This window comes from Athene noctua, chromosome 2 (assembly GCF_965140245.1).
Source record: "Athene noctua chromosome 2, bAthNoc1.hap1.1, whole genome shotgun sequence".
Lineage (NCBI taxonomy): Eukaryota > Metazoa > Chordata > Aves > Strigiformes > Strigidae > Athene > Athene noctua.
In genome coordinates, this window is record NC_134038.1 from 40007185 (window position 1) to 40026347 (window position 19163).

The 19163-nt window shown below is 38.5% G+C and overlaps 1 protein-coding gene across 2 annotated transcripts; it reads left to right on the plus strand.

Annotated features, from left to right (window-relative positions):
- Positions 1 to 1687: 1687 nt before the first annotated feature.
- TTPA (alpha tocopherol transfer protein) lies at positions 1688 to 19134 on the plus strand. 2 transcript variants are annotated; one of them, XM_074897702.1, is made up of 5 exons: positions 1688 to 2042; positions 9863 to 10016; positions 11287 to 11480; positions 14049 to 14159; positions 16194 to 19134. In XM_074897702.1, the coding sequence occupies exons 1-5, from the start codon at positions 1848 to 1850 to the stop codon at positions 16371 to 16373; spliced, it is 834 nt and encodes a 277-aa protein (XP_074753803.1). In that variant the 5' UTR covers positions 1688 to 1847; the 3' UTR covers positions 16374 to 19134. The 2 variants fall into 2 exon arrangements, with proteins under 2 accessions (XP_074753803.1, XP_074753804.1); XM_074897703.1 differs by lacking the exon at positions 14049 to 14159.
- The last annotated feature ends 29 nt before the right edge of the window (positions 19135 to 19163 follow it).

Sequence of the window (19163 nt, forward strand, 5' to 3'; positions counted from 1 at the left end):
GCTGTAATTAAACAAAGCAAAAACTTTACCTACAAGCCTCATCTTGCAACAGGTCTTAATTGCTCTGGTGGGGTCAAGTATTCGACATGTTGGCTCCTCTGTAGGAAGCCCGGATGATATCACATCTTCACTGTCAGAGACAGAAGTTCTCACTAGTGTTACAAATACAGTCTGACTTGAGGAATTTTTAATAGAAACCTTACATTTACACATATTTTTGTAACTCAGTCTTTAGGGAAATCACTGAAACCACTAGTAAAACTAACTTTGGTCAAATATGAAGCCAAAATCACAATCTGAATTTTGCAGAAAAGTTAATTAAAAGTTACAAGTTGCTCAGCTGACAGGTGTAATAATAAGTGTCTGTATTTTCTCACCCTTTCTGTTTCTGCAGACAAACCCCTAAATTGTTAAGAATACTGAGATGGCAAAACTAAGTGCCCAAAAATTAGGAAATGGTGTTTAAAACCACTGTATGACCTTGCTGTGATATCCCTTTGTGTTCGTCCTGCCACCCATAGTTGGGTCATAAGTTTTCAGGCCATTTTTCCCATAGAGGCTCTGTCCAGAAACAAAAGGTTTATCACAACCTGCAGTCACAGACCTCTCCACATCATGTTCTCTTTGTTCCTTCTTACAGTTACAGCTTGCTTTTTCTTCTTGATCTAGAGCAAGTCCATGCTTCCTCATACTTCCCTGCCATTCTACATGTCCCCCTCCGTATACTCTTGACCGCAACACCCACCTGTTTCCCAATTTCTATCGTCTGCTGCAACACTTTGCCCTTGCAAGCTTATCTTTCCTGTCCTGTCCTCTCCCCTGAGTTCCTTCTTTAATCGCTTTTTTTGGCAAGATTATTCACACTCCTCCCACTCTTTACCTATCTGCATTTAGTTAGGCAGATTTTTTTACATTTGTAAAACTGAGGGAGATACCTGCAGACATTTCAACAGTACGTAAGAGTCCAAGACATGGCTAGATATGACCAAAATGCCTATCAAAAACTAAGTATTAAGTGTACATGCAGAAAGACAAAGAAGGAGAAGCTAATCTGGAACAAAGTTTTGTAAACCTCCTCACAGGCCTAAGTATGCCTTCTAAATTTTATGTTAAATGAAGTAAGGCTTTTAGCCTAAGCAGGCCAGAGAGATTGCAAATGAAACATAATCAAAGGAAATGGTTATACTAATAGCAACAACGAACTCTTCACCTTTGATAACTGAACCCACTGCTGGGCTACAAAGTTGGACTGAAGTTGAATTCCATTTCACCCTCCGTTCTCCAGGCAGAGTATGTCTATTACTGCACACTCCTGTTAACGATGAGGTGCTCCAAGGCCGTTTTCCACCAACACCTATCTCTCCTTCGCACAACAACTCCCAGCTGCAGTAAAGCTGCAGCTTTTTGCCGTTAAATACCTGAAGAGGGACTATTTTGGCCGAAGAGGCAGGCTGTTTGCAGGGGCCCGCCGTGAGCGGCTGGGGAGGGCCGTGGGCACACATCCATATCCCCCCGGGAACGAGGCCGTATCTTCCCCCCCCCCCCCCCCCGCCGGGGAGCAGTTCCTTTTTTGGAGCCACAAGCAAAAAACTAGAGGCGGGCTTAGAAGCGTAAAATCCGATAAACTGGTTAAGTCCATAAAAGTGAAAACCCAACCCCAAACGATTAACCGTCGCACCTGCTTCCTCGCCTCTGCCCCTCCGGCCCGGGAGGGTGCTGAGGGGTTAAGGCCGGCCGGGGGCGGAGGCAGTGCCGCTGCGCTCCGCCGCGACTCCGGTTCCAGGGGCACCGGCCAGGCGGCAGGGCTGAGCGCGGCCGTCGCCTCGCAGCCGGCCGGTGGCGGGGGGATGTCGCAGGGGCCGCCGGGCGCGGGGCTCCTCAACGACCTGCCCGACCACTCGCCACGGGTGCGCAGCGCCGTCGCCGAGCTGCGGCGGCGGGCGGAGGCAGAGCCCGGCCAGCGCTGGTCGCAGCCCCTCACCGACGCCTTCCTGGTGAGGTTCCTGCGCGCCCGAGACTTCCACCTGGACCTGGCCTGGAGGGTAAGGAGGGCCGGGGGGGCGGGCGGGCGCCGCCAGTGCCCCCCCGCGAGGCAGCAGGGGTCCCGCCGTCCGCTGAGGTGAGGAGGGGGCGGCGGCATCTCCCCTTGCGTGCCTCCACCGGGACTCGCTTCCTGCCGGCCCTCGCCCCGCGCCGCCCCCGGGACGCCTCGCCTCAGGCCCAGGGGGGTGCCGAGCCACGGGGCGGCGGGCGGGTCGGGGCACCGAGACGAAAGCGGGGGGTTATGGCGGGGGGCGGACGGGTGAGGCGGGAGGCTTGGGTCGGCCGAGGCCAAGCACGGAGTTTCAGAACGTCACTAATTGCTTGTCACGCGTGTCCTCAGCGGTATCGTGGCTGGCTTCGTGCAGCCTCGATGAGCTAACGTAAAGGTTATGCTAAATGTGGTGTAGTCTGTGTGTACCTTATACGTAGAGGTTAAGGTAAGTGTGGTAGGGTCACAACTCCGGTCAGGAAGCAATATCCTCTAACGGATATCCCGATCATGTTTATCAAGCTCAGGTTACTTGTTGCTAGTGATGGTGTTAGTTTCATTACAGATTTATAATTACTCTACCAAAAAGCAGTGAGTAAAAACTTACTTTCTCGTGACATTTAGTAATTTACAACACTCTGCTTTCAGGCTTTGTTAAGTTTTGGTACTTTCTTGGCTGTTTGTATGGCCCTTTGCCGTACAGATAGCGTGTGCGTATTTTTTAATATCCACAGGTAAAAATTGTTATTTTTTACAGAAAGACTGACAACTACTAATTCTTCTGAACTTCTTTCCAAATCTTCCCAGGGCAAAAGCATATATTTACTTGTACCGACTGGAAACTGTATTAGTGAAATTCGATGTTGATGACACAGCATTGCCCAACAGACCTCACCTTTTAGTTTCTGACCTCTCTGCCCTGTATTTTCCAAGTTTAGTAACCATAACAGAAAATTGTTTGCCCGTAGATATATTGTAGGATCAGGGTAGCTAAACAAGAATGTGAGAAATTACATTAAGCCCTTAATCACAAAGAGCTTTAGATGTTTTATTTTGTATTCTTCTCATTTGGCTCATAAGACTTGCATCATAGCTTTAAACCTTTGTCAGCAGAAGCACTAGCAAGTCAAGCCAGATTCCTTTGGATACTTGTAGGTCTTTTGCTTGAAGTTCATGAGATTTGTTCGTATCAGATGTGCACTAACAGTTGTAGGACCATGCCCTTTTCTTCTTTTCTAACAAAAGCCACTCTGTTTTCCTATATTCCTTGGTTCCAAAAATTAGGGCTTAATGAAGACAGTATTGTGCTCCTAAATATGCATTCCTAGTTGCATTGCAATTGGTTGTTATTGATAATCCTGTAGACAGAACAGTGGCACTTCAGAATTTGGCCCATACATGTCTGCACTTTCTTGGGATTAATTGTGAGATGTCTTGTAGCAGCACTAATCTTCAAGAGTGTGGAATCTAAGCTAGGTTTAGAGGTGGAGTCTATGAAGTAGCAAACTTCCTATACTATTCTCAAGAATCAGCCCTCTAGGGCTGGGGACCTGTTTGGAAGAATTAAATTTTTTCAGAATCGGTTCAGAATTTCTGAGTCTCCATAGGCTGCTAAGTTTCTAAACTTGTTGTTTGGACCCTTCTTTGAACTAAGAGATTCTGATGTTGTAAAACCACTTGTGTTTAATTTTTCCATCTAGAATTTCAGGTCTCCAAATGCCATAGCTACTTGTACTTAATCTTCCACAAACCAGCTGACACTGATTTCTAGATTACTCCTTTTACAGCATGGGAAAAGAAAATAAGTGCTTTTATTTATTTTTTTAAGGAATGTGTTTATCTGCAGTTGGTATATTAAAGCCCAAGAGAATTATTGTACAAAAATATGTGGTGGTCATAAGATGTATATTCATCTAACCCAAGTCTGACTTCATGCAGAGGTTACATTAATATTTCATCCTAGACAGAGCTCTCCTGCTATCAGTCCTTATTTGTTGTTGCCTCTTAGTTTGGAGTTCAGGCTGATACAGTCCCTTTTTGCCCACTGGGCTCCTGTGTACTACTGCATGGTATTTCTGGAGCAGCTAAGGGAGAATCAAAGTCTGTGGCTCGGTCAGTGCTTATAACCAAAGGTCTTCAAGATCTTGTCAAGTATCTTTCTTAGTATGGGCTTATATACTTAGCCTTAAATATGAATCAAGAGTCTGGCAACTGATTAGACTGTTCATTGATGCCTCCCTGGTTAATATTTGACACAGATTTATCTGATTTCAATTTATCAACATTTGGAAATGTTTCAGAAAAGAATAATCAGATAGATTGTGGCAAGACATGCCATTTGAGAATCTTTTATGACAACTCATTCCAACAGCAATCTTTACATTTTTCCAGTGGCAATTTCAGACTTGCTTTCAAGTACAGATGTATTGATAGATGTCTTGCTAGAAGAAAATCCACCACTGAAACAGTTGGAATTGAAGAAGAGCTAGAACTGTCTCTTTTTTTTTTAAAGCTGATGATTATTAAATTAAGCTCAGTAACAGACTGTTATCAAATTAGAAGAGAATTCTTTTTCTGCATTTTGAATCACAGGAAGGATTAAACTTGGCCCAGTGCCTTATCTTAGAAAGTGTCTGGAGGTATATGCATGATCCCAAACCACTTAAGTACATACTCCAGAAGAAAAGGTGAAGTTAGAGCAGATAACTTCCATGAAAGGATTTCAAATGCGTAAACGTTATTGGTTAGAAAATATTATAACAGCCTACGTGAAATAGTGGCAGACATTTGTCTCTAGGAATGAACAGAAAGTTCATTGACACAAACTAACAATAACTGTCAAACAATACAACAAACCTTCAATAGGTAATTAAGACATTTTCTTGTCCTGTGAAGACTTGTAGGCAATACTTACCTACCTACTAAAAAGTAACACTCAGAAGGAACAGTGTTGTATCATTACAGCATCTTCTGGGCCTTTGTAATCCCTGTTAGAGATAGAGGTGTGGGTGAGATGCTAATGCCGCAAAAGTTTTCAGTCTGGATATAAATTTGTACCTGAGCTGAGCGTGTTCTTTGCTCATTAATTTGTACAGATACATCCACCTACCATATATGCTGTAAACTGAGAAGCAGGGCCACAGGTCTCTGTTAATTGTTCTAAAGCAATTGGTTTATTTATCCCTTTTTTTTAAAGTACCAGCTATGTGTGTATGTTTGACTTTGTTGTGATGAAAAACAGTCACTTGGATTCAGTAGTGACATGTGAAATCTGGAGAACTAGCATCTCCTTTCCTCCATAAATCTTTTTGCCTAGTGCATTTTTTTATATCCTTGTATTACATTCCACAACCCTTTTATAAAAGGCTAATTCTCAGTGACTTGGGGATACTGTCTTTCTATACTTGAAATAGATTATACTGTGAGGAAAAGAATGAAAATCTTTAAATTCAGTAAAAATGCAACATTGAAACTCTATGCCAAGAGGTGTTTTTGTAACATACCACTTAGACTTTTGTAAGCATCGTTTTTATGGCACTCAAAACTGTCTAAATATTTAGGAGTTCTGGTTGATACAAGGGTATAAAGCTAGACTTTCTTGTTGCTCTGCATTTGACTTACAGAGGAATCAAGACTTCCTAGTGGGTTGTACTGCAAATAAGTTACTTAGAATAACTATTATGTACAAGTATTGTTTTCCATAGTGTCAAACACACAGTCTCAGGCATTACCTCTGAAGATCTTCACATCATTCAAATATAAATACCAAATTTAAATGTTACTTGGCTGCTTTTCTTCCGTCAATACGGAGGGATTCCTCAAAAAGGATAGAAGAGCCCCTGTTAGGCTTTCTGGGCTGACTGTTGAGGAAACACATATCAGTCAGCCAGTCTTCCCTTTGTGCTAAACCAAGTGTCTCAACTTCTGCATGTGCTAGTCTTCTCCTAACTGTCAAAGAGGTAATGCATGTGGAATTGGGAAAGTACTATGTCTCTAAATTCTTTGTCTGTGTATACCATATGTTTAAATTCTGTGTGTAGCTGTAGACACATATATATGAAAAATAAAATATGTATGCACAAAGGTGTGCGTTTATGTGTGTGCATATGTGTATGCATATGATATGCATATTCTAAAGTTTGAGCTGTTGGTTTCTCATCCAAAGACTGCCAATAGAAAACATGTTTTTCTTAAACATTATGTACGTTGAGTACAGCTGCTGACACAATAGAGGCCTAATTCTGTCTGTCATCCTTGTCAATATGAATAGTTATTAATCAAGAAAAAAATACTAATTTAAATGTACAAATATCTTGGTTTCTATAACAAGCACATTGTTTTCTTGTTCTTTTAATTCTAAGTAAAGTACTAAGTTCACTTTATTTTGTAGCACATGAATCTTGGATTAATCAGTAACTTTATCATCTCTGACGTTCAGAAATCTGGAACTATCCCCAGCAGACCTCAGGAAAAGACTCTTAATTAATGCTTAACTCCAGACACTGGAGCTTTTCATCCAGCTTTCCCCATTTATTGAGTTATCCTTCATCTATTTTCAGATGCTGATCAGCTGCTAGGTAGTTTATTCAGTTTGTAACTGGTAATTATACATTGAGATGTTTTCGTTTTAAGTAAATGAGCCATTTTTTATACTAGGTAATGAATGGTTTTTTTTTCCTGATACTGGCTTGCTTCATCTTCAATATCCGGACTGATTGTTATATATAATATTTATGTTTTTCCTTGAAATTTAAAAAATCAAACTGTAAGTATCCACCACTAGTTTTTTTAATTCTACTGTATGTTTAAGGATTAGTGATGTAAGTAGCTGTGTGTGACTTGAGTACATCCAGCTGCTAAGAAAGGGATTGTTTATATAAAGATTTACAGAATATGTCCCAAAACTACCTGTAGATGGTGTCGAAGATTATCTGATGCTAAGCTTTACTTTGGCTCTGAATCATTTCAGGTAATTAGATTAGGTTTTCAAAATCTGAGAACTCTTCAGCACTTCATGGCTTTCTGGCCAAGTGAAGTATGTTCAGAGCTTAGCCATGTTATGTGTCTAAAAGATGTACCACTTGCCCACGTCATGAAAGGTGTCAGAGATATTCCAGTCATATATTTACTCCTTAATGGCCTCACCATTTTCTTCCAAGGTCCTTATTTTCAACTTGGAAAATGTAAATATTCATGAAAATGAGAAATTAACTATACTGACAAGATAGAATTGAATTAATGTATCGTTTTTATTCTCATCTTGGTTTTGGCAGGCAGCACTTCAAAGAGATGTTTCAGATATTTATGTAATTGTTAATTAGGTTCATTAAGTTGTGGTACAACAGGTTTTAGAAGAAAAGGGAGAAATGACAAAGCTATTCAGATGTTTGCATAGTTGTTTTGAGGGTGTTTTTGTATTTTGCTTCTGTTTAAGGGTCTGTATTGGAAGGACCAAGGAGAAGAACGTAATATGTTGACAGTGCTGTCTGGCTGGCACAAAGCAGTTGGGATTGCTCAAACAGTGCCCTTTGTAGAGAGTCAAGCACTAACAGTGAGATAATCAGAGCACCTCAACAGGCCTATCTTTGCAATTTTAGTGCATTTCTATTCCACAAATTAACTTACTTCCCCTCTTCCCCCCCCGCCTTTTTCTTTTTTTTTAAGTTAGCCTGGACTAGAACTGATTCAATGCAGTCAAAAGACTTCTCATAAAATTCTCCCAATGGTTAAGTGTTTCTTTCTGTGGTGTATGGTTTAGGATGAGGCTTTTATCAACTTTCTCATTGCCAAATCAAATGGGATTCTAATGTGGCAGATTAACTCTTTCATTTTTGTACCTAAATACATATTTATAGGTGCTATTTCCATGAAAGATGTAGATAACTTCTGATCAGTATATCATCTATTCGTAAGTAAATTCTGACAAACGGTAATGTCTTATAAATAGTTTCCTCATGACAATTTGAGAGACCTTTGCAATAATTCAAGACCTTCATCTGAGCAGAAAAGCCTTAAGCTGAAGAAAAAGTACACATTTTATGTAAAATAATACAAAGAACCTGAAAGTAGAGGGAAGGGTAAGAAATAAGACATTATCTAATATAAGCATGCTATGAGGTACAGGGTGGTGAGTCTCCGGTCTCCCTCCAGGACTCCGTAGGTAAGCAGCAGCATAGCTGATGCTGTGATGTTCCAAGGATGAATTCACGATCCACTGAGATTCCTTCTGACCATTCTTTCTATGAAAATGGTAAAGGAAATAATACTTGCATAGTTACAAGAAATTTGTAATTTATTTAAGGTTATGTTTTATTAGTTGGAGCTGACAGTTCTTTTAACCTTAATGTTTCTATTGTGACAGAGTAATTGAGAAATGAATAAAAATTAATTTCCATTAATAGAAATTAACAGAAATAGAAGACTGTTGGTTGTGCTTTTGTTGTGGTGAATGCATTTCATTTGTGAAACTGCTCAGGATCAGACTGGGTTTTGCTGTTTGATGAAATACAGTAACAATTTGAAAGTCTAGCCTGTGCATGCTACTTTTAAGATTTTAAACTTACATTTTAGTTTGTTGTGAAACGAGGTGCTGAAAAATTCTGATACTCTTAGCTCCTTTGAAGGTCTGGGGTTAGAAGTCTAAACTGTAGCTATTTAGGAAACTTTAATACAAAATCTAAATTACTTGCCATAGTTATCCCTCTACCCTGCAGACTCCATGCTAGAGACTTTAGCATGGGTGATACAGCAGAGGCAGAATTTAGTTGATGAATTGGGAGAAAGCTTTTTAGAAGATAGGCTTGCATAGCTTCCCACTTACCTATGCAAAATGTCTTAAATTTTAGTTGCAGGGCATAGCAGTTAATTTTTTCCACCACCACTTAATTAATATTGAAGGAGAAACAGTAGTTAGACTTGGAAATTAGAGCTACTGCATCACCAACTTAATTTTTCATGATCTATCTCTAAGATGACCTTTCACACTATCACCATTAATTCCTCTACATAGATGTTACCTCAGAAAGGAATGCCTTTGACTCTTCCTTAGAGTTAGGCCATCGTCGTTCAACACACAGCTCTTCCTGTGCCTTAGACATACTAGTTTACAATGCTGCCTTCTAGCCTTAGGAATGAGGGTGGTCATGTCCCTGATAATGGACAGGATCTCTGTTTTAGCAAAACAGGTTCTCATTATTTCCACTCTAGGGGAAGGAAATTGTCTAGTGATTAATGGACCCACTACATTGTTAAATTCTGCCATTTCAAAGGGATAGGAGGTTCTTTGAAAATGTTCTTTGGGTATGCTGATGATCATACCTGTTTCAAATAGTAAACTAGAGTTATTAATGACTGTGTAAAAAATGTGCCCATACTTTGGCAGGGGGATGGAGACGGGAGGGGTCAGGTGGGTGAAGGAGAATGTTCCTCTGTAAAATTTTGCACATTTAAATTCAAGAAATCCTGAATGAATCTGATGCAGTATCAAACTGAAGAACCCTAAAGGTGTCCTGAGTAAGAAAAATGGGGTTTAGATGTATTTTACATAGGAACTATAGGCTTTTTCTACACATTCAATTTTTTTTTTTGACTGAAAATGACAGCTGTAGTCCATTAACAGTTAGACAGGGTTCTAAATTCATCATAACTCACTCACTTATTTGATGAGTATAGCAACCTTCTGCTTCTAGGAGTGATTTGCTTAAAATGTACAATGAAATTATAGCTAACTTAATGAATTAAATCTGACTGTAACCACATTTTGGAAACATTAACTGTGCTGTTCATGCAATACCTGATGCTTACCTGACATCCACATTTATTTCTTTCCAGTTACTGAAGAATTACCAGAAGTGGAGAATTGAATGCCCGGAAATAAGTGCAGATTTACAACCAGCTTCTGTTCTTGGTCTTTTGCATGTTGGCTATCATGGAGTCCTGAGATCAAGGGACCCACATGGAAGCAAAGTTCTAATATACAGAATTGGTGAGTGACAAAATTGCTTAGACCAGTTTCACACCTGCCTCTGGCACTGATGTTTTTGGTTTGTTCTGTGGTTGGTTAGAGGTTTTTTGTTTGCTTTGTTTTGTGATTTTTTTTTTTATTTTTTTTTAACTATCATAATTTCAGCAGCAAAATAAAAGTATTTTATGGGTACAACAGATAACATCAGAATGTCTGAACTAGAAAAGTAACATATGTTCACTGTTAGAAATACCTTTACATTAATATAAAGGTGAGTTATTGAGCTGTAACAGTTATATCACTTGACATATCCTGGTATGGCTAAAGCTGTACAATCCTTTATGAAGAACTTTGCTTTTTAGTGGAATTCTTGTCTGCAGTGAAAGAAGTCTTAAATTTAAAAGCCTGAAACTTTTAAGAATATGTGGTTATTTGGGTTTGAGTGTCCTAACAATTATTTGTTTTGATGCAAATTTTCAAAGCCATGTGCTAAAACTCTGGTACTGGTGCAGATCCAGCACGGGGGGAGAACAGAAAAGAGTGAGTACACCTAGTCATGAACATTGGTACATTTTAGATGCAGATGTGAAGTTCACTGGGTTTTCACTGTTTACAGGTAGCCAAAGAGACCTATCTGACAAAACTCTTGAGGTCCTTGGTTTGTTTGATGCACTCTCGAAAGTCTTCTTAAAAAATGTAGTTAAATGATTATGTGTTACCATATTTCTCTGTGCTTGTTTTGGACAGATATATTATTTTTGCTAACTTTCAAAGGAGCGTTTTATTATCAGCTGGTCTAGTAGAAAGTTTTGCTTTGAAGCTTTCATCTAGGGTTAAGGCTCATCACATGCAATTCGTTGCTCAGGCCTCAGAAAAACAAGGGGGATTCACTGAATCTTGGCAGACTTACTGTACAGAAGAAAAATTAAATTAATCAATTGGATTGATGACCTTTAGTTTCTGCTAGTGTGACTGTTACTGATGTAACCTGTTCTTGTCAAAACCTTGTACTGAAGACTACAGCTATAGGTGGAATGTATTTTATTAGGTGGCATCTACAACCATCTACCGTTAGGTGGTACCATTTACAAAAAGAGTTTAAAAGATGAGTGGCATAGCAGGCACACAAAATACCTTTCTGTACTGTCAAATCTGTTTATTTCAGGACCTTTTGGTATTGCTGGTTATTTCTTGTTCCTGAGAAGCATATTAGAAGCAGTAGCAAGTAAAATTTTATATAGGTGTGTATGGTATCCTCATGGTAATGCAGTGCAATCTATTTACTCTTCAGGACAATGGGATCCCAAGTTATTTACAGCATATGACGTGTTTCGTGTAAGTCTCATCACATCTGAACTCATTGTAAAGGAAATTGAGACTCAGCGCAATGGAGTCAAGGCTATCTTTGATCTTCAAGGGTGGCGGTTCGCTCATGCATTTCAGATCAGTCCAGCAGTGGCCAAGAAAATTGCTGCTGTGCTCACGGTAAGTATGACATTCTGCTTTATGCTTCTTCGTTACTGTAACTCCCAAATTTTCATCTGTTGGTATATCTTTCAGCTATGATAAATTTTCCTTCTTTAGACCTCCTTAGAGTCTATGTAGCTTGAAAGAACAAAATCTTAAATCCATTAAAAGTCAGATAGCTTGGGCATAAGTTGTGCTTAATTTGACTTAAATATGTTCTTCTATAGCAGTGAATGCCCTTTAACCTCTGATGTTTTCTAAGAACTCCACCAACCTGTTACAGCACAAGAAATGAGCGTAAGAGTAGATGAAGCCCAGTTTTGTAAGGATCTGTTTGTTACCCCATTTCATCTCCTCTCTTCCGTTCTTTTGTGTATTATTAACTCAACATTCAAAGTTTTTTTCCTGAGACTCAGAGAAGCTGAAAAATAGCATGTGCTTAGAGGTAAAAGCAAGACAGTACTTCTTCCCAGTATGGATGATGCTACCAACAGAATGTATGTTTATGTTCTGCTTACTTTTTGCCCCCCAACATGAGAACTATTTTGTGCAATTCACTGCTACCTCACCTCCTATTTTTCAGAAAACTTGTAGGGACTTTACTGTCTTTGAGACTTGTTCCTTTCTGTCAAATTTGGTTGAAATTTGCCAATGGATTGGAGAGAAAAAAAAAAGTGAAGAAAAGTTAAAAAGAAGGGGACAGAGAAGTGACACGCAAGCTCCAGTGTAGTCCTGTAATCCCATTTTACTTCTGAAACAAAGCTGAAAATCAGTAATAATGAAACTGTTAGCCTGTGACATGGAAATTACCCAGGTAGATAATCTATTGGCTCTTGTTTTGGTATGGTTCATATGTGAGGTTCAATCAAAGCTGAGTCATTCAACTAATATCGTCAGAACTACAGCTGTTCTTCCTTTTTGCTATATACTGTAAAACTTCAGTGAAACCAGCAGGTATTCCCAACTTTTCACATCTAGAATAAGGACTCTTGATGTTCTTACGATTCTGGGCCAAATCTCATGAGAACAGGATGTATGAGAGTGTTTCAGTTGATTTCTGAGGTATTAAACAAGTTGCTAGTAATTTTTAACCTTGAAGTAGAGCAGAAAAAAGGTAGAATGGGATTTGCAATTATGTCTGAAAGTTTCAATCCATTATCTGGAACCAGGAAATTCTTCAAATATGGTGTTTCCACCTTGACCTACTACAAATTTGTTGCATGGTTTTCAAGCTTCTAAATGTTTGTTATAGCTATTGAAAAAAAAGATGATGTTTCCAGTGTTCTTTTCTAAGAAGAGAAATGTTTAACTTTTTTTTTTATTCCTTTCATCACTTTAATTGGGTTCATATATTTCACCCAGAGATTATCTTAGTGTTGTTCAACATGCTCGTAAGTAAAAATTAAGGAACCTTAGTTTCATCCCTATGTTTTCCTTAAGAAATGTCTTGCAAATTACTATCCTGTATGAAGAAACAGAAGTTAATAGAAAGGAAATACGTATTAATTAAGGAAAGGAAAGCATAGTAAGATTAGTAAGTGACATCATTTTGAAAAATCTGTTACCCCAGGCAAAACCAAATTGTTTTGTGAAAAACATGACGGTAGACTTTTAAATATATGATAATATATAATAACATGCAGTAAACCTATAATCTGATAGTTTTAATGCCTTTATCATACATTAAAATCCAAAAGGAGTTGCACTTAAGTGTGTGGTTTTTTTTTTTTTTTTTAATTCATAGAAGAGTGCATGAAATAATGTGAGAAGAGCTACTGTACTAGTGAGGAGAAATGTTTGTGAGAAGTACCATTATTATAAGCAGAAAACCTCTGGTTGTAGAGGTGTTGTTAGTAGAGTATGAATGGAAGCTATAGTTTTCCCCATTGCATAATGCTGTCTTTGAGCACTGCTGTACTTTTAACTTTCAAAGGTTTGGGACTTCTAATTAATCCTGAATGCAGGTAGAAGTATTTCATATTAAAGGCTGTATAGCAGATACAGGTTTTATTTTCATTATGACAGTAACCATGCTGTAAAACTCAACTGCTGGCTTGGGCAAATTTCCAGTAATTTCAAGGCTTGTCTCTAAATTGCAAATATAATTTATTAAATTTAAATTTAGTAGCTTCAATGGTTTATATTTACATATTATCCTTCAGGCTGTGAATTGCCAATGAAGACAAATATCTAGATAGCTTTTTGGTAAATCAGCAGCAGAATTTCTGTTGTGAAGAATTGTACTGCTGAAGAAGGGCTGAGCACAAGCTTTGTGTCCATTACTTATGAGCAGTTTGGTGAGGGTTTTCTTGTTTGGTTTGTTTTTTGTTTTTTGTTTTTTTTTTAAATAGTCATCTTCTCATACTGCTTTTCTTTTTCCTTCTAATGGGAGGAGCAAGATTTGATTTTTCTAAGTGTTGTTGGGGCAGTGTAAATGAAGAACACTCGTGAAATGCAGAAATTGGCAAGGTCAAGGGGAGTACTCTAACCTATGGACTTGGTAGTTTTCACAGACTTGTCCTTAACAATAGGGTCTTTTCAATAAAATTTTCTTTTTCTTATGCTGTTTTTCATGTATTTTGACAGGATTCCTTTCCACTAAAAGTTCGGGGTATCCACTTGATTAATGAGCCTTTATTCTTCCACCCAGTCTTTGCTCTAATTAAGCCTTTTCTCACTGAAAAAATAAAGGAGCGGGTGAGTGCACACAAATATTTCTTTTTATCACAAAACCCTTACATGTCAATCTTCCCTTAGGAGGCGCTTCCCTTAGGATCTGGTACTCCTGAGCGCTGAAGAGCATAAATAATTTTTGTGTGTTAGTACCATACAGGCCTCCAGAATCTGATTGTAAAGCATTTGCAGCTGTCAATAATGTGAGAGTTGCAAGTGGTTGCTGTTATCACCACTCTAAAGATAAAAACTGCTGTGACTCAGAGAGGTTAAATAATTTGCTTGATGTCACACAGCAGTTCTTCTGCAGAACTAGGAAGAAATAGGTCTTGGATCTCTCAGCACTCTGCCTATAAATGACAGTGAGAAATTGTCACTGAACAATGATGTTATGTTCCCAGTTGTGCAGAACTAGTGGAACACAACTTTTTAGTTCTGAAAGACCTGCAGAGGCATTTATGCATCAAAAATAGGTCAGGCTTAAGTTCAAAGGTTTTTTTTCCAAACAGCTTCATAGTTTTTTTTATATTGTTTTGTAGTTTTAAATCTGAAAACCCTGTTTGTATTTGGATGCAGAAGCATGCCAAGAATTCTGGCTTATTGTAGCATAGGAAGAATATTGGAGGTTTCAGCTGGCACAAAAGAAAGTACTGTAAAGTGTACTTAGCAGAACTAAGGTACAAATTAAGCAGCCCTGCCTGTTGTTATTCCCACTCTGAAGCCTCCTGGTCTCAGCACATGGATCTTGTGCATTTGCAGTACACTCCAGGACAGTAGATTCAGATTATTCTGGTCACTGTAAGCTGTTACTTGCCAGTTCCCTTTTCCTATATGTGTTTTGTTATGGGAGAACGGCAAGATTGCTTCTGTCAGCTTTGTGCTGTCCCTCATTCTCAAAAGGTGATTAAAAAAGGGGGTGTGTTCCAGCAGCCTGATGCTGTGGCCCTTCTTCTCGCACATTAATACCTGTGAAAAGAGTCCTTGTCACCTGATCCAGCTGAGAATATCTTGGGCTGGAAGTCAGAAAACAGAAAAAGGGGCAGGTGGACAGTAAAGGCATTAAAAAAAACCCAACCAAACAAAAAACCCCACATATCCCAGTTCATGGAATGGAGCAGAATTGGATTGGCTTGCCTCCTGCCTTAAGAGTTAGAAGTATGATCTGAAAAAAAAAAAAAGCACCACCTCCAAGGGCCAGTTCCCCATACCTCCACAGGAATAATTACTATTCACTCATCTTACTTCATGATGAGGAAGTGTTAGATAAAAGGCAGCAAAATACATTTAAGTGCATATTCTTGCAGTCTTTGTGTAATAATAATTGCAGAAAATACTTGTCAGGTGTTAATAAGAGGCCTGTAAAAGTATCTCACTGGAAGTAACAAGTAAGGCTTCAAAATAGCTACAATAAAGCAAGAAGAGAAGTACCAAAACTTCAATATTACAAGGATCAAAGTGGAGGAGTGGTCCAGGATCTAATTTCAGTTGAAACTGGAACATAAGGACTGAGATATAGATTCTTTTGAATATCCTTCTTGGCACCTGTGTGAACCTACATACATACTACATAATGTTGTTTTTAAATACATGTGTCAGGACCAGATAGTAATGGCCAGGAGCCAAACACTGTTCTTTTCTGAGAAAGGTATCACGTACTTGCTTTCCAGTCCTATCACGACAAGACCAAACCCCAGTCTTCCCATGGTTTATCTCACTTTAGCTGTTCACAGGTAGTGTGTATCTCCACCAGTGTCATTAAACCAGTCTGGAACAAGTGTGTAGTTAGTTTTGTGCTCTCAGCTGCATAAAATGCAGTTCTTGGGGTGTAGTCCGTGCCTCATCAAGCTGTAGATACTGAGCAGGACAGAGTTTGAGCATCCATGGGAAACTCACGTGGTACTTCCTTCTTCATTTAAGGAGCTCATTATGAACAAGTACACTTGTTTAGTCAAATGAAGGTGATGGCTTCAGCTTTTGTGCTGAATTTCTTTGCTGCCTCTTTTCACTCAGTGGTCCAGCATTCATACCCAAGTAAATGCTTTTCCTATTTTGTTTTAGGTGTATATGCATGGAAATAACTACTTGCAGAGTCTGACTGAACACTTCCCGGTCAGCATTCTCCCACAGGAATATGGTGGGGAGGAAGTCTCCATTGAAGAGCTGGCCAAGGAATGGACTGACTTTATAATGGCATCTGCAGATTATCTTCAGAACATTTCTCTGGTTGCCCAGGAATAACCTTATTACAGTATTATATCAGTTCTTGAATACTGGAAGTGGACATAAGTTTAATATGAAATCTTTCATGTAGACCTAAAATTATTGTAAATCAAACCAGTATGTCTTTTCAGGGCACTGAGTATTATCTTGACTGCACTTCCATACTAACTGGAGTCTATCAGTACGTCTGAAGAGATTAAGGAACTCTACATATTTGCAGCTCATTAACTTGTATGCCAAAAAACTTAATAGTGCATTGGATATCGGAAATTGATACTGCTTGTGTTAAGTCTTTGGAGACAACTCATCTGTAATAATGCAGTCCAGAACCTTAGGCTTGGTTCTTCAAGGCCGGGTTGGATGGGACTTTGAGCAACCTGGTCTAGTGGAAGGTGTCCCTGGGGCCCATGGCAGGGGGGTTGGAATTAGATGATCTTTAAGGTCCCTTCCAACCCAGACCAGTCTAAGATTCTAGATCTTAGCTTGTCTAGATAATAGGGTGCAAAAAAGAACAGAATATGAATGGGGTGGACTAGTTTGTTGCCAAGTATGACTACAGGGCTAATCTACAGGGAGTGAAAAGAGGCTGCTTTTTGGATTGATTCTCAGGGAAAAGGGCTGTTTTGTTAGCTGGTGTGAAATTGAAAATTAGTCAGCAATAGTGAGACATTTGTGTTAATCTTTGTGCTGCCTTTGCAGCTTCCCTTTTTGTGCTAATTAATACAGTAATCTCCCAGTTTTATAGAGGAAGAAAGGGACAACACCATGTATCAGTTCTTCAAAGATATGAATCGGGAGGAGGAACTGTAGGAGAGTCAAAACAACCTTGAAAATTCTGATTTTCTTTCTTCAAAGAGGTACTATCTATGGACAAGCTACAAGCAACTCTAATTATCATCACCTTTGATTCTTACTGTAGAGCACTACAGAGGTCAAGAGCTCTTGGCTGTTTGCAGTATCTGTTTTGGAGGGTGAAATTTATCCTTTGTGGATCTGAACTTTAGAAATATCTGTTGTGTGGTTTAAGGGTGCTTGTAGGTCACTTTGGACCTCAGCATGGGAGATGCTGGGTATCTTAATTTGATTTTCAAAAAAGGAATTAGCAACTTGCCAGTCTGTCTTGTGATGTGGAAGAGACAATTTTGAATTTCCATTGAGCCCTCCTCTTTATTTCTGTAGGGGTAATGGGGAAAAAAAAAAAAAATGTCTATACTTGCTGAGAACAGATCACTTTAAGGGACTTTATTCAGATGTAAACACTGCATGTGTGAAAGCTATCACACGACAATAGAAATAGCAACCTGCAATACCCAGTATTTACTAATCTAAAACACTGTTTTAGTTTTTACTCAGCTTTTTGTTAAAATCTCTGTTAGTACACCCACTACTAGAGTTCATTTACCCAAGTTTTAACTCTGCTTTGGAATAAGCCAGGGGGTCTTTGTGTAAGCACTATATATTTAAGCATTCCATATGAATCTTTTTATAAATGAATCCATAGCAAGTGCTTTGTTTCTCAGGTAGCTAGAAATGCTAACTTATTTCGGAATCTTTAGAACACTGGGATGTTATATTAATATATGTTTAGGGGAGAGAAATGAGACTATTAAATCAGAAATGTCTTATTTTAGATTGTCATTAATACTGCATTATTGCAAAAGCCATTGGAAGCTTTTCTTAATTAGCAAGAGGAACATCTGTGAAGGGCTCATAGAGTACCTGTTGGCTGTAGTTTCTTCTGCTGTGCTAAGGTCAATGCCAGATAGAAAATTCTTTCAAAACTGATGAGGACTTTTAAATTATTTTTTTTCTTCTAATTTACTCAAGTGCATTTTTCATTCTTCTCTTTCAAGATATCTTTGATATAAAGCCTAAATTTAAAGAAATATTTTTCAGATACATTTTTGTATTTTCATATGTTTCCTTTATCTTTCTTTTTTTCAGATTGAACTATTTTGTGATATAAAGGCTCCTTAAAAAGAGATGTTCAGTGAAGTGCTAATTCTTCTTTATAAGAAAATAAGTAGTCAGGCATCTGGCAATTCTTCAAGTGTGTATCTCAAGTTTCAAATCATTTATGAACGGGAGAACTGAAGCTATTGTCTTAATTTCATGCTCCTTCAATTTTAATCCTTGAATGTAAACGACAAAGGAATGAACTATGTTTCAGTGAACTGGAAAATTTAGAGTTTTCCTATGAAAGCAATCTCTCATTATTACTGGCTTATGTAGCAGACACCTCAGTTGATTCCATATGTATATGCACAAAATGCAGCTGGGTTTTTTATCTTCATTTGGACTACACCAGACTTACTAATATCAAATTCTGAACATCTTAAAAAATATCCTAAATCTATTATTAAATGGTAATGTGTATGCATAACAAGAGTTAGAGCACTGAGTACAGTTATTTTTTCATGAACTGTTAATTTTGAATGTTTACATGTTATGTATAAGGTACAAACTCTATGTAAGGGACGATTGTAGATGCTGCTAATAATAAGGACACAAGGTAGTTCGAATATTTGCATAATAAATAGAAGAGGTATTGGTGGGGGGTGGTGTGGCAGCTTTGAGGTTCAGGGTCAACAAAACAGAAAAGTAAAAATCCGAGTGCATTATTCTCTCTAAGAATAGCAGGAGTGCCTCTAAAAAATAAACCTGTTCAGTGATGGTGCAAATATAATGTACTACTGACTATAAGCACAATGTAATGCACAACTTTTTTAATTTTTTTACCTATTAACATCATTGAATCAATAAACTTTTTTTAGTTGCACCAGCCTCCTCTTCTGTCCCTTCTCGGTG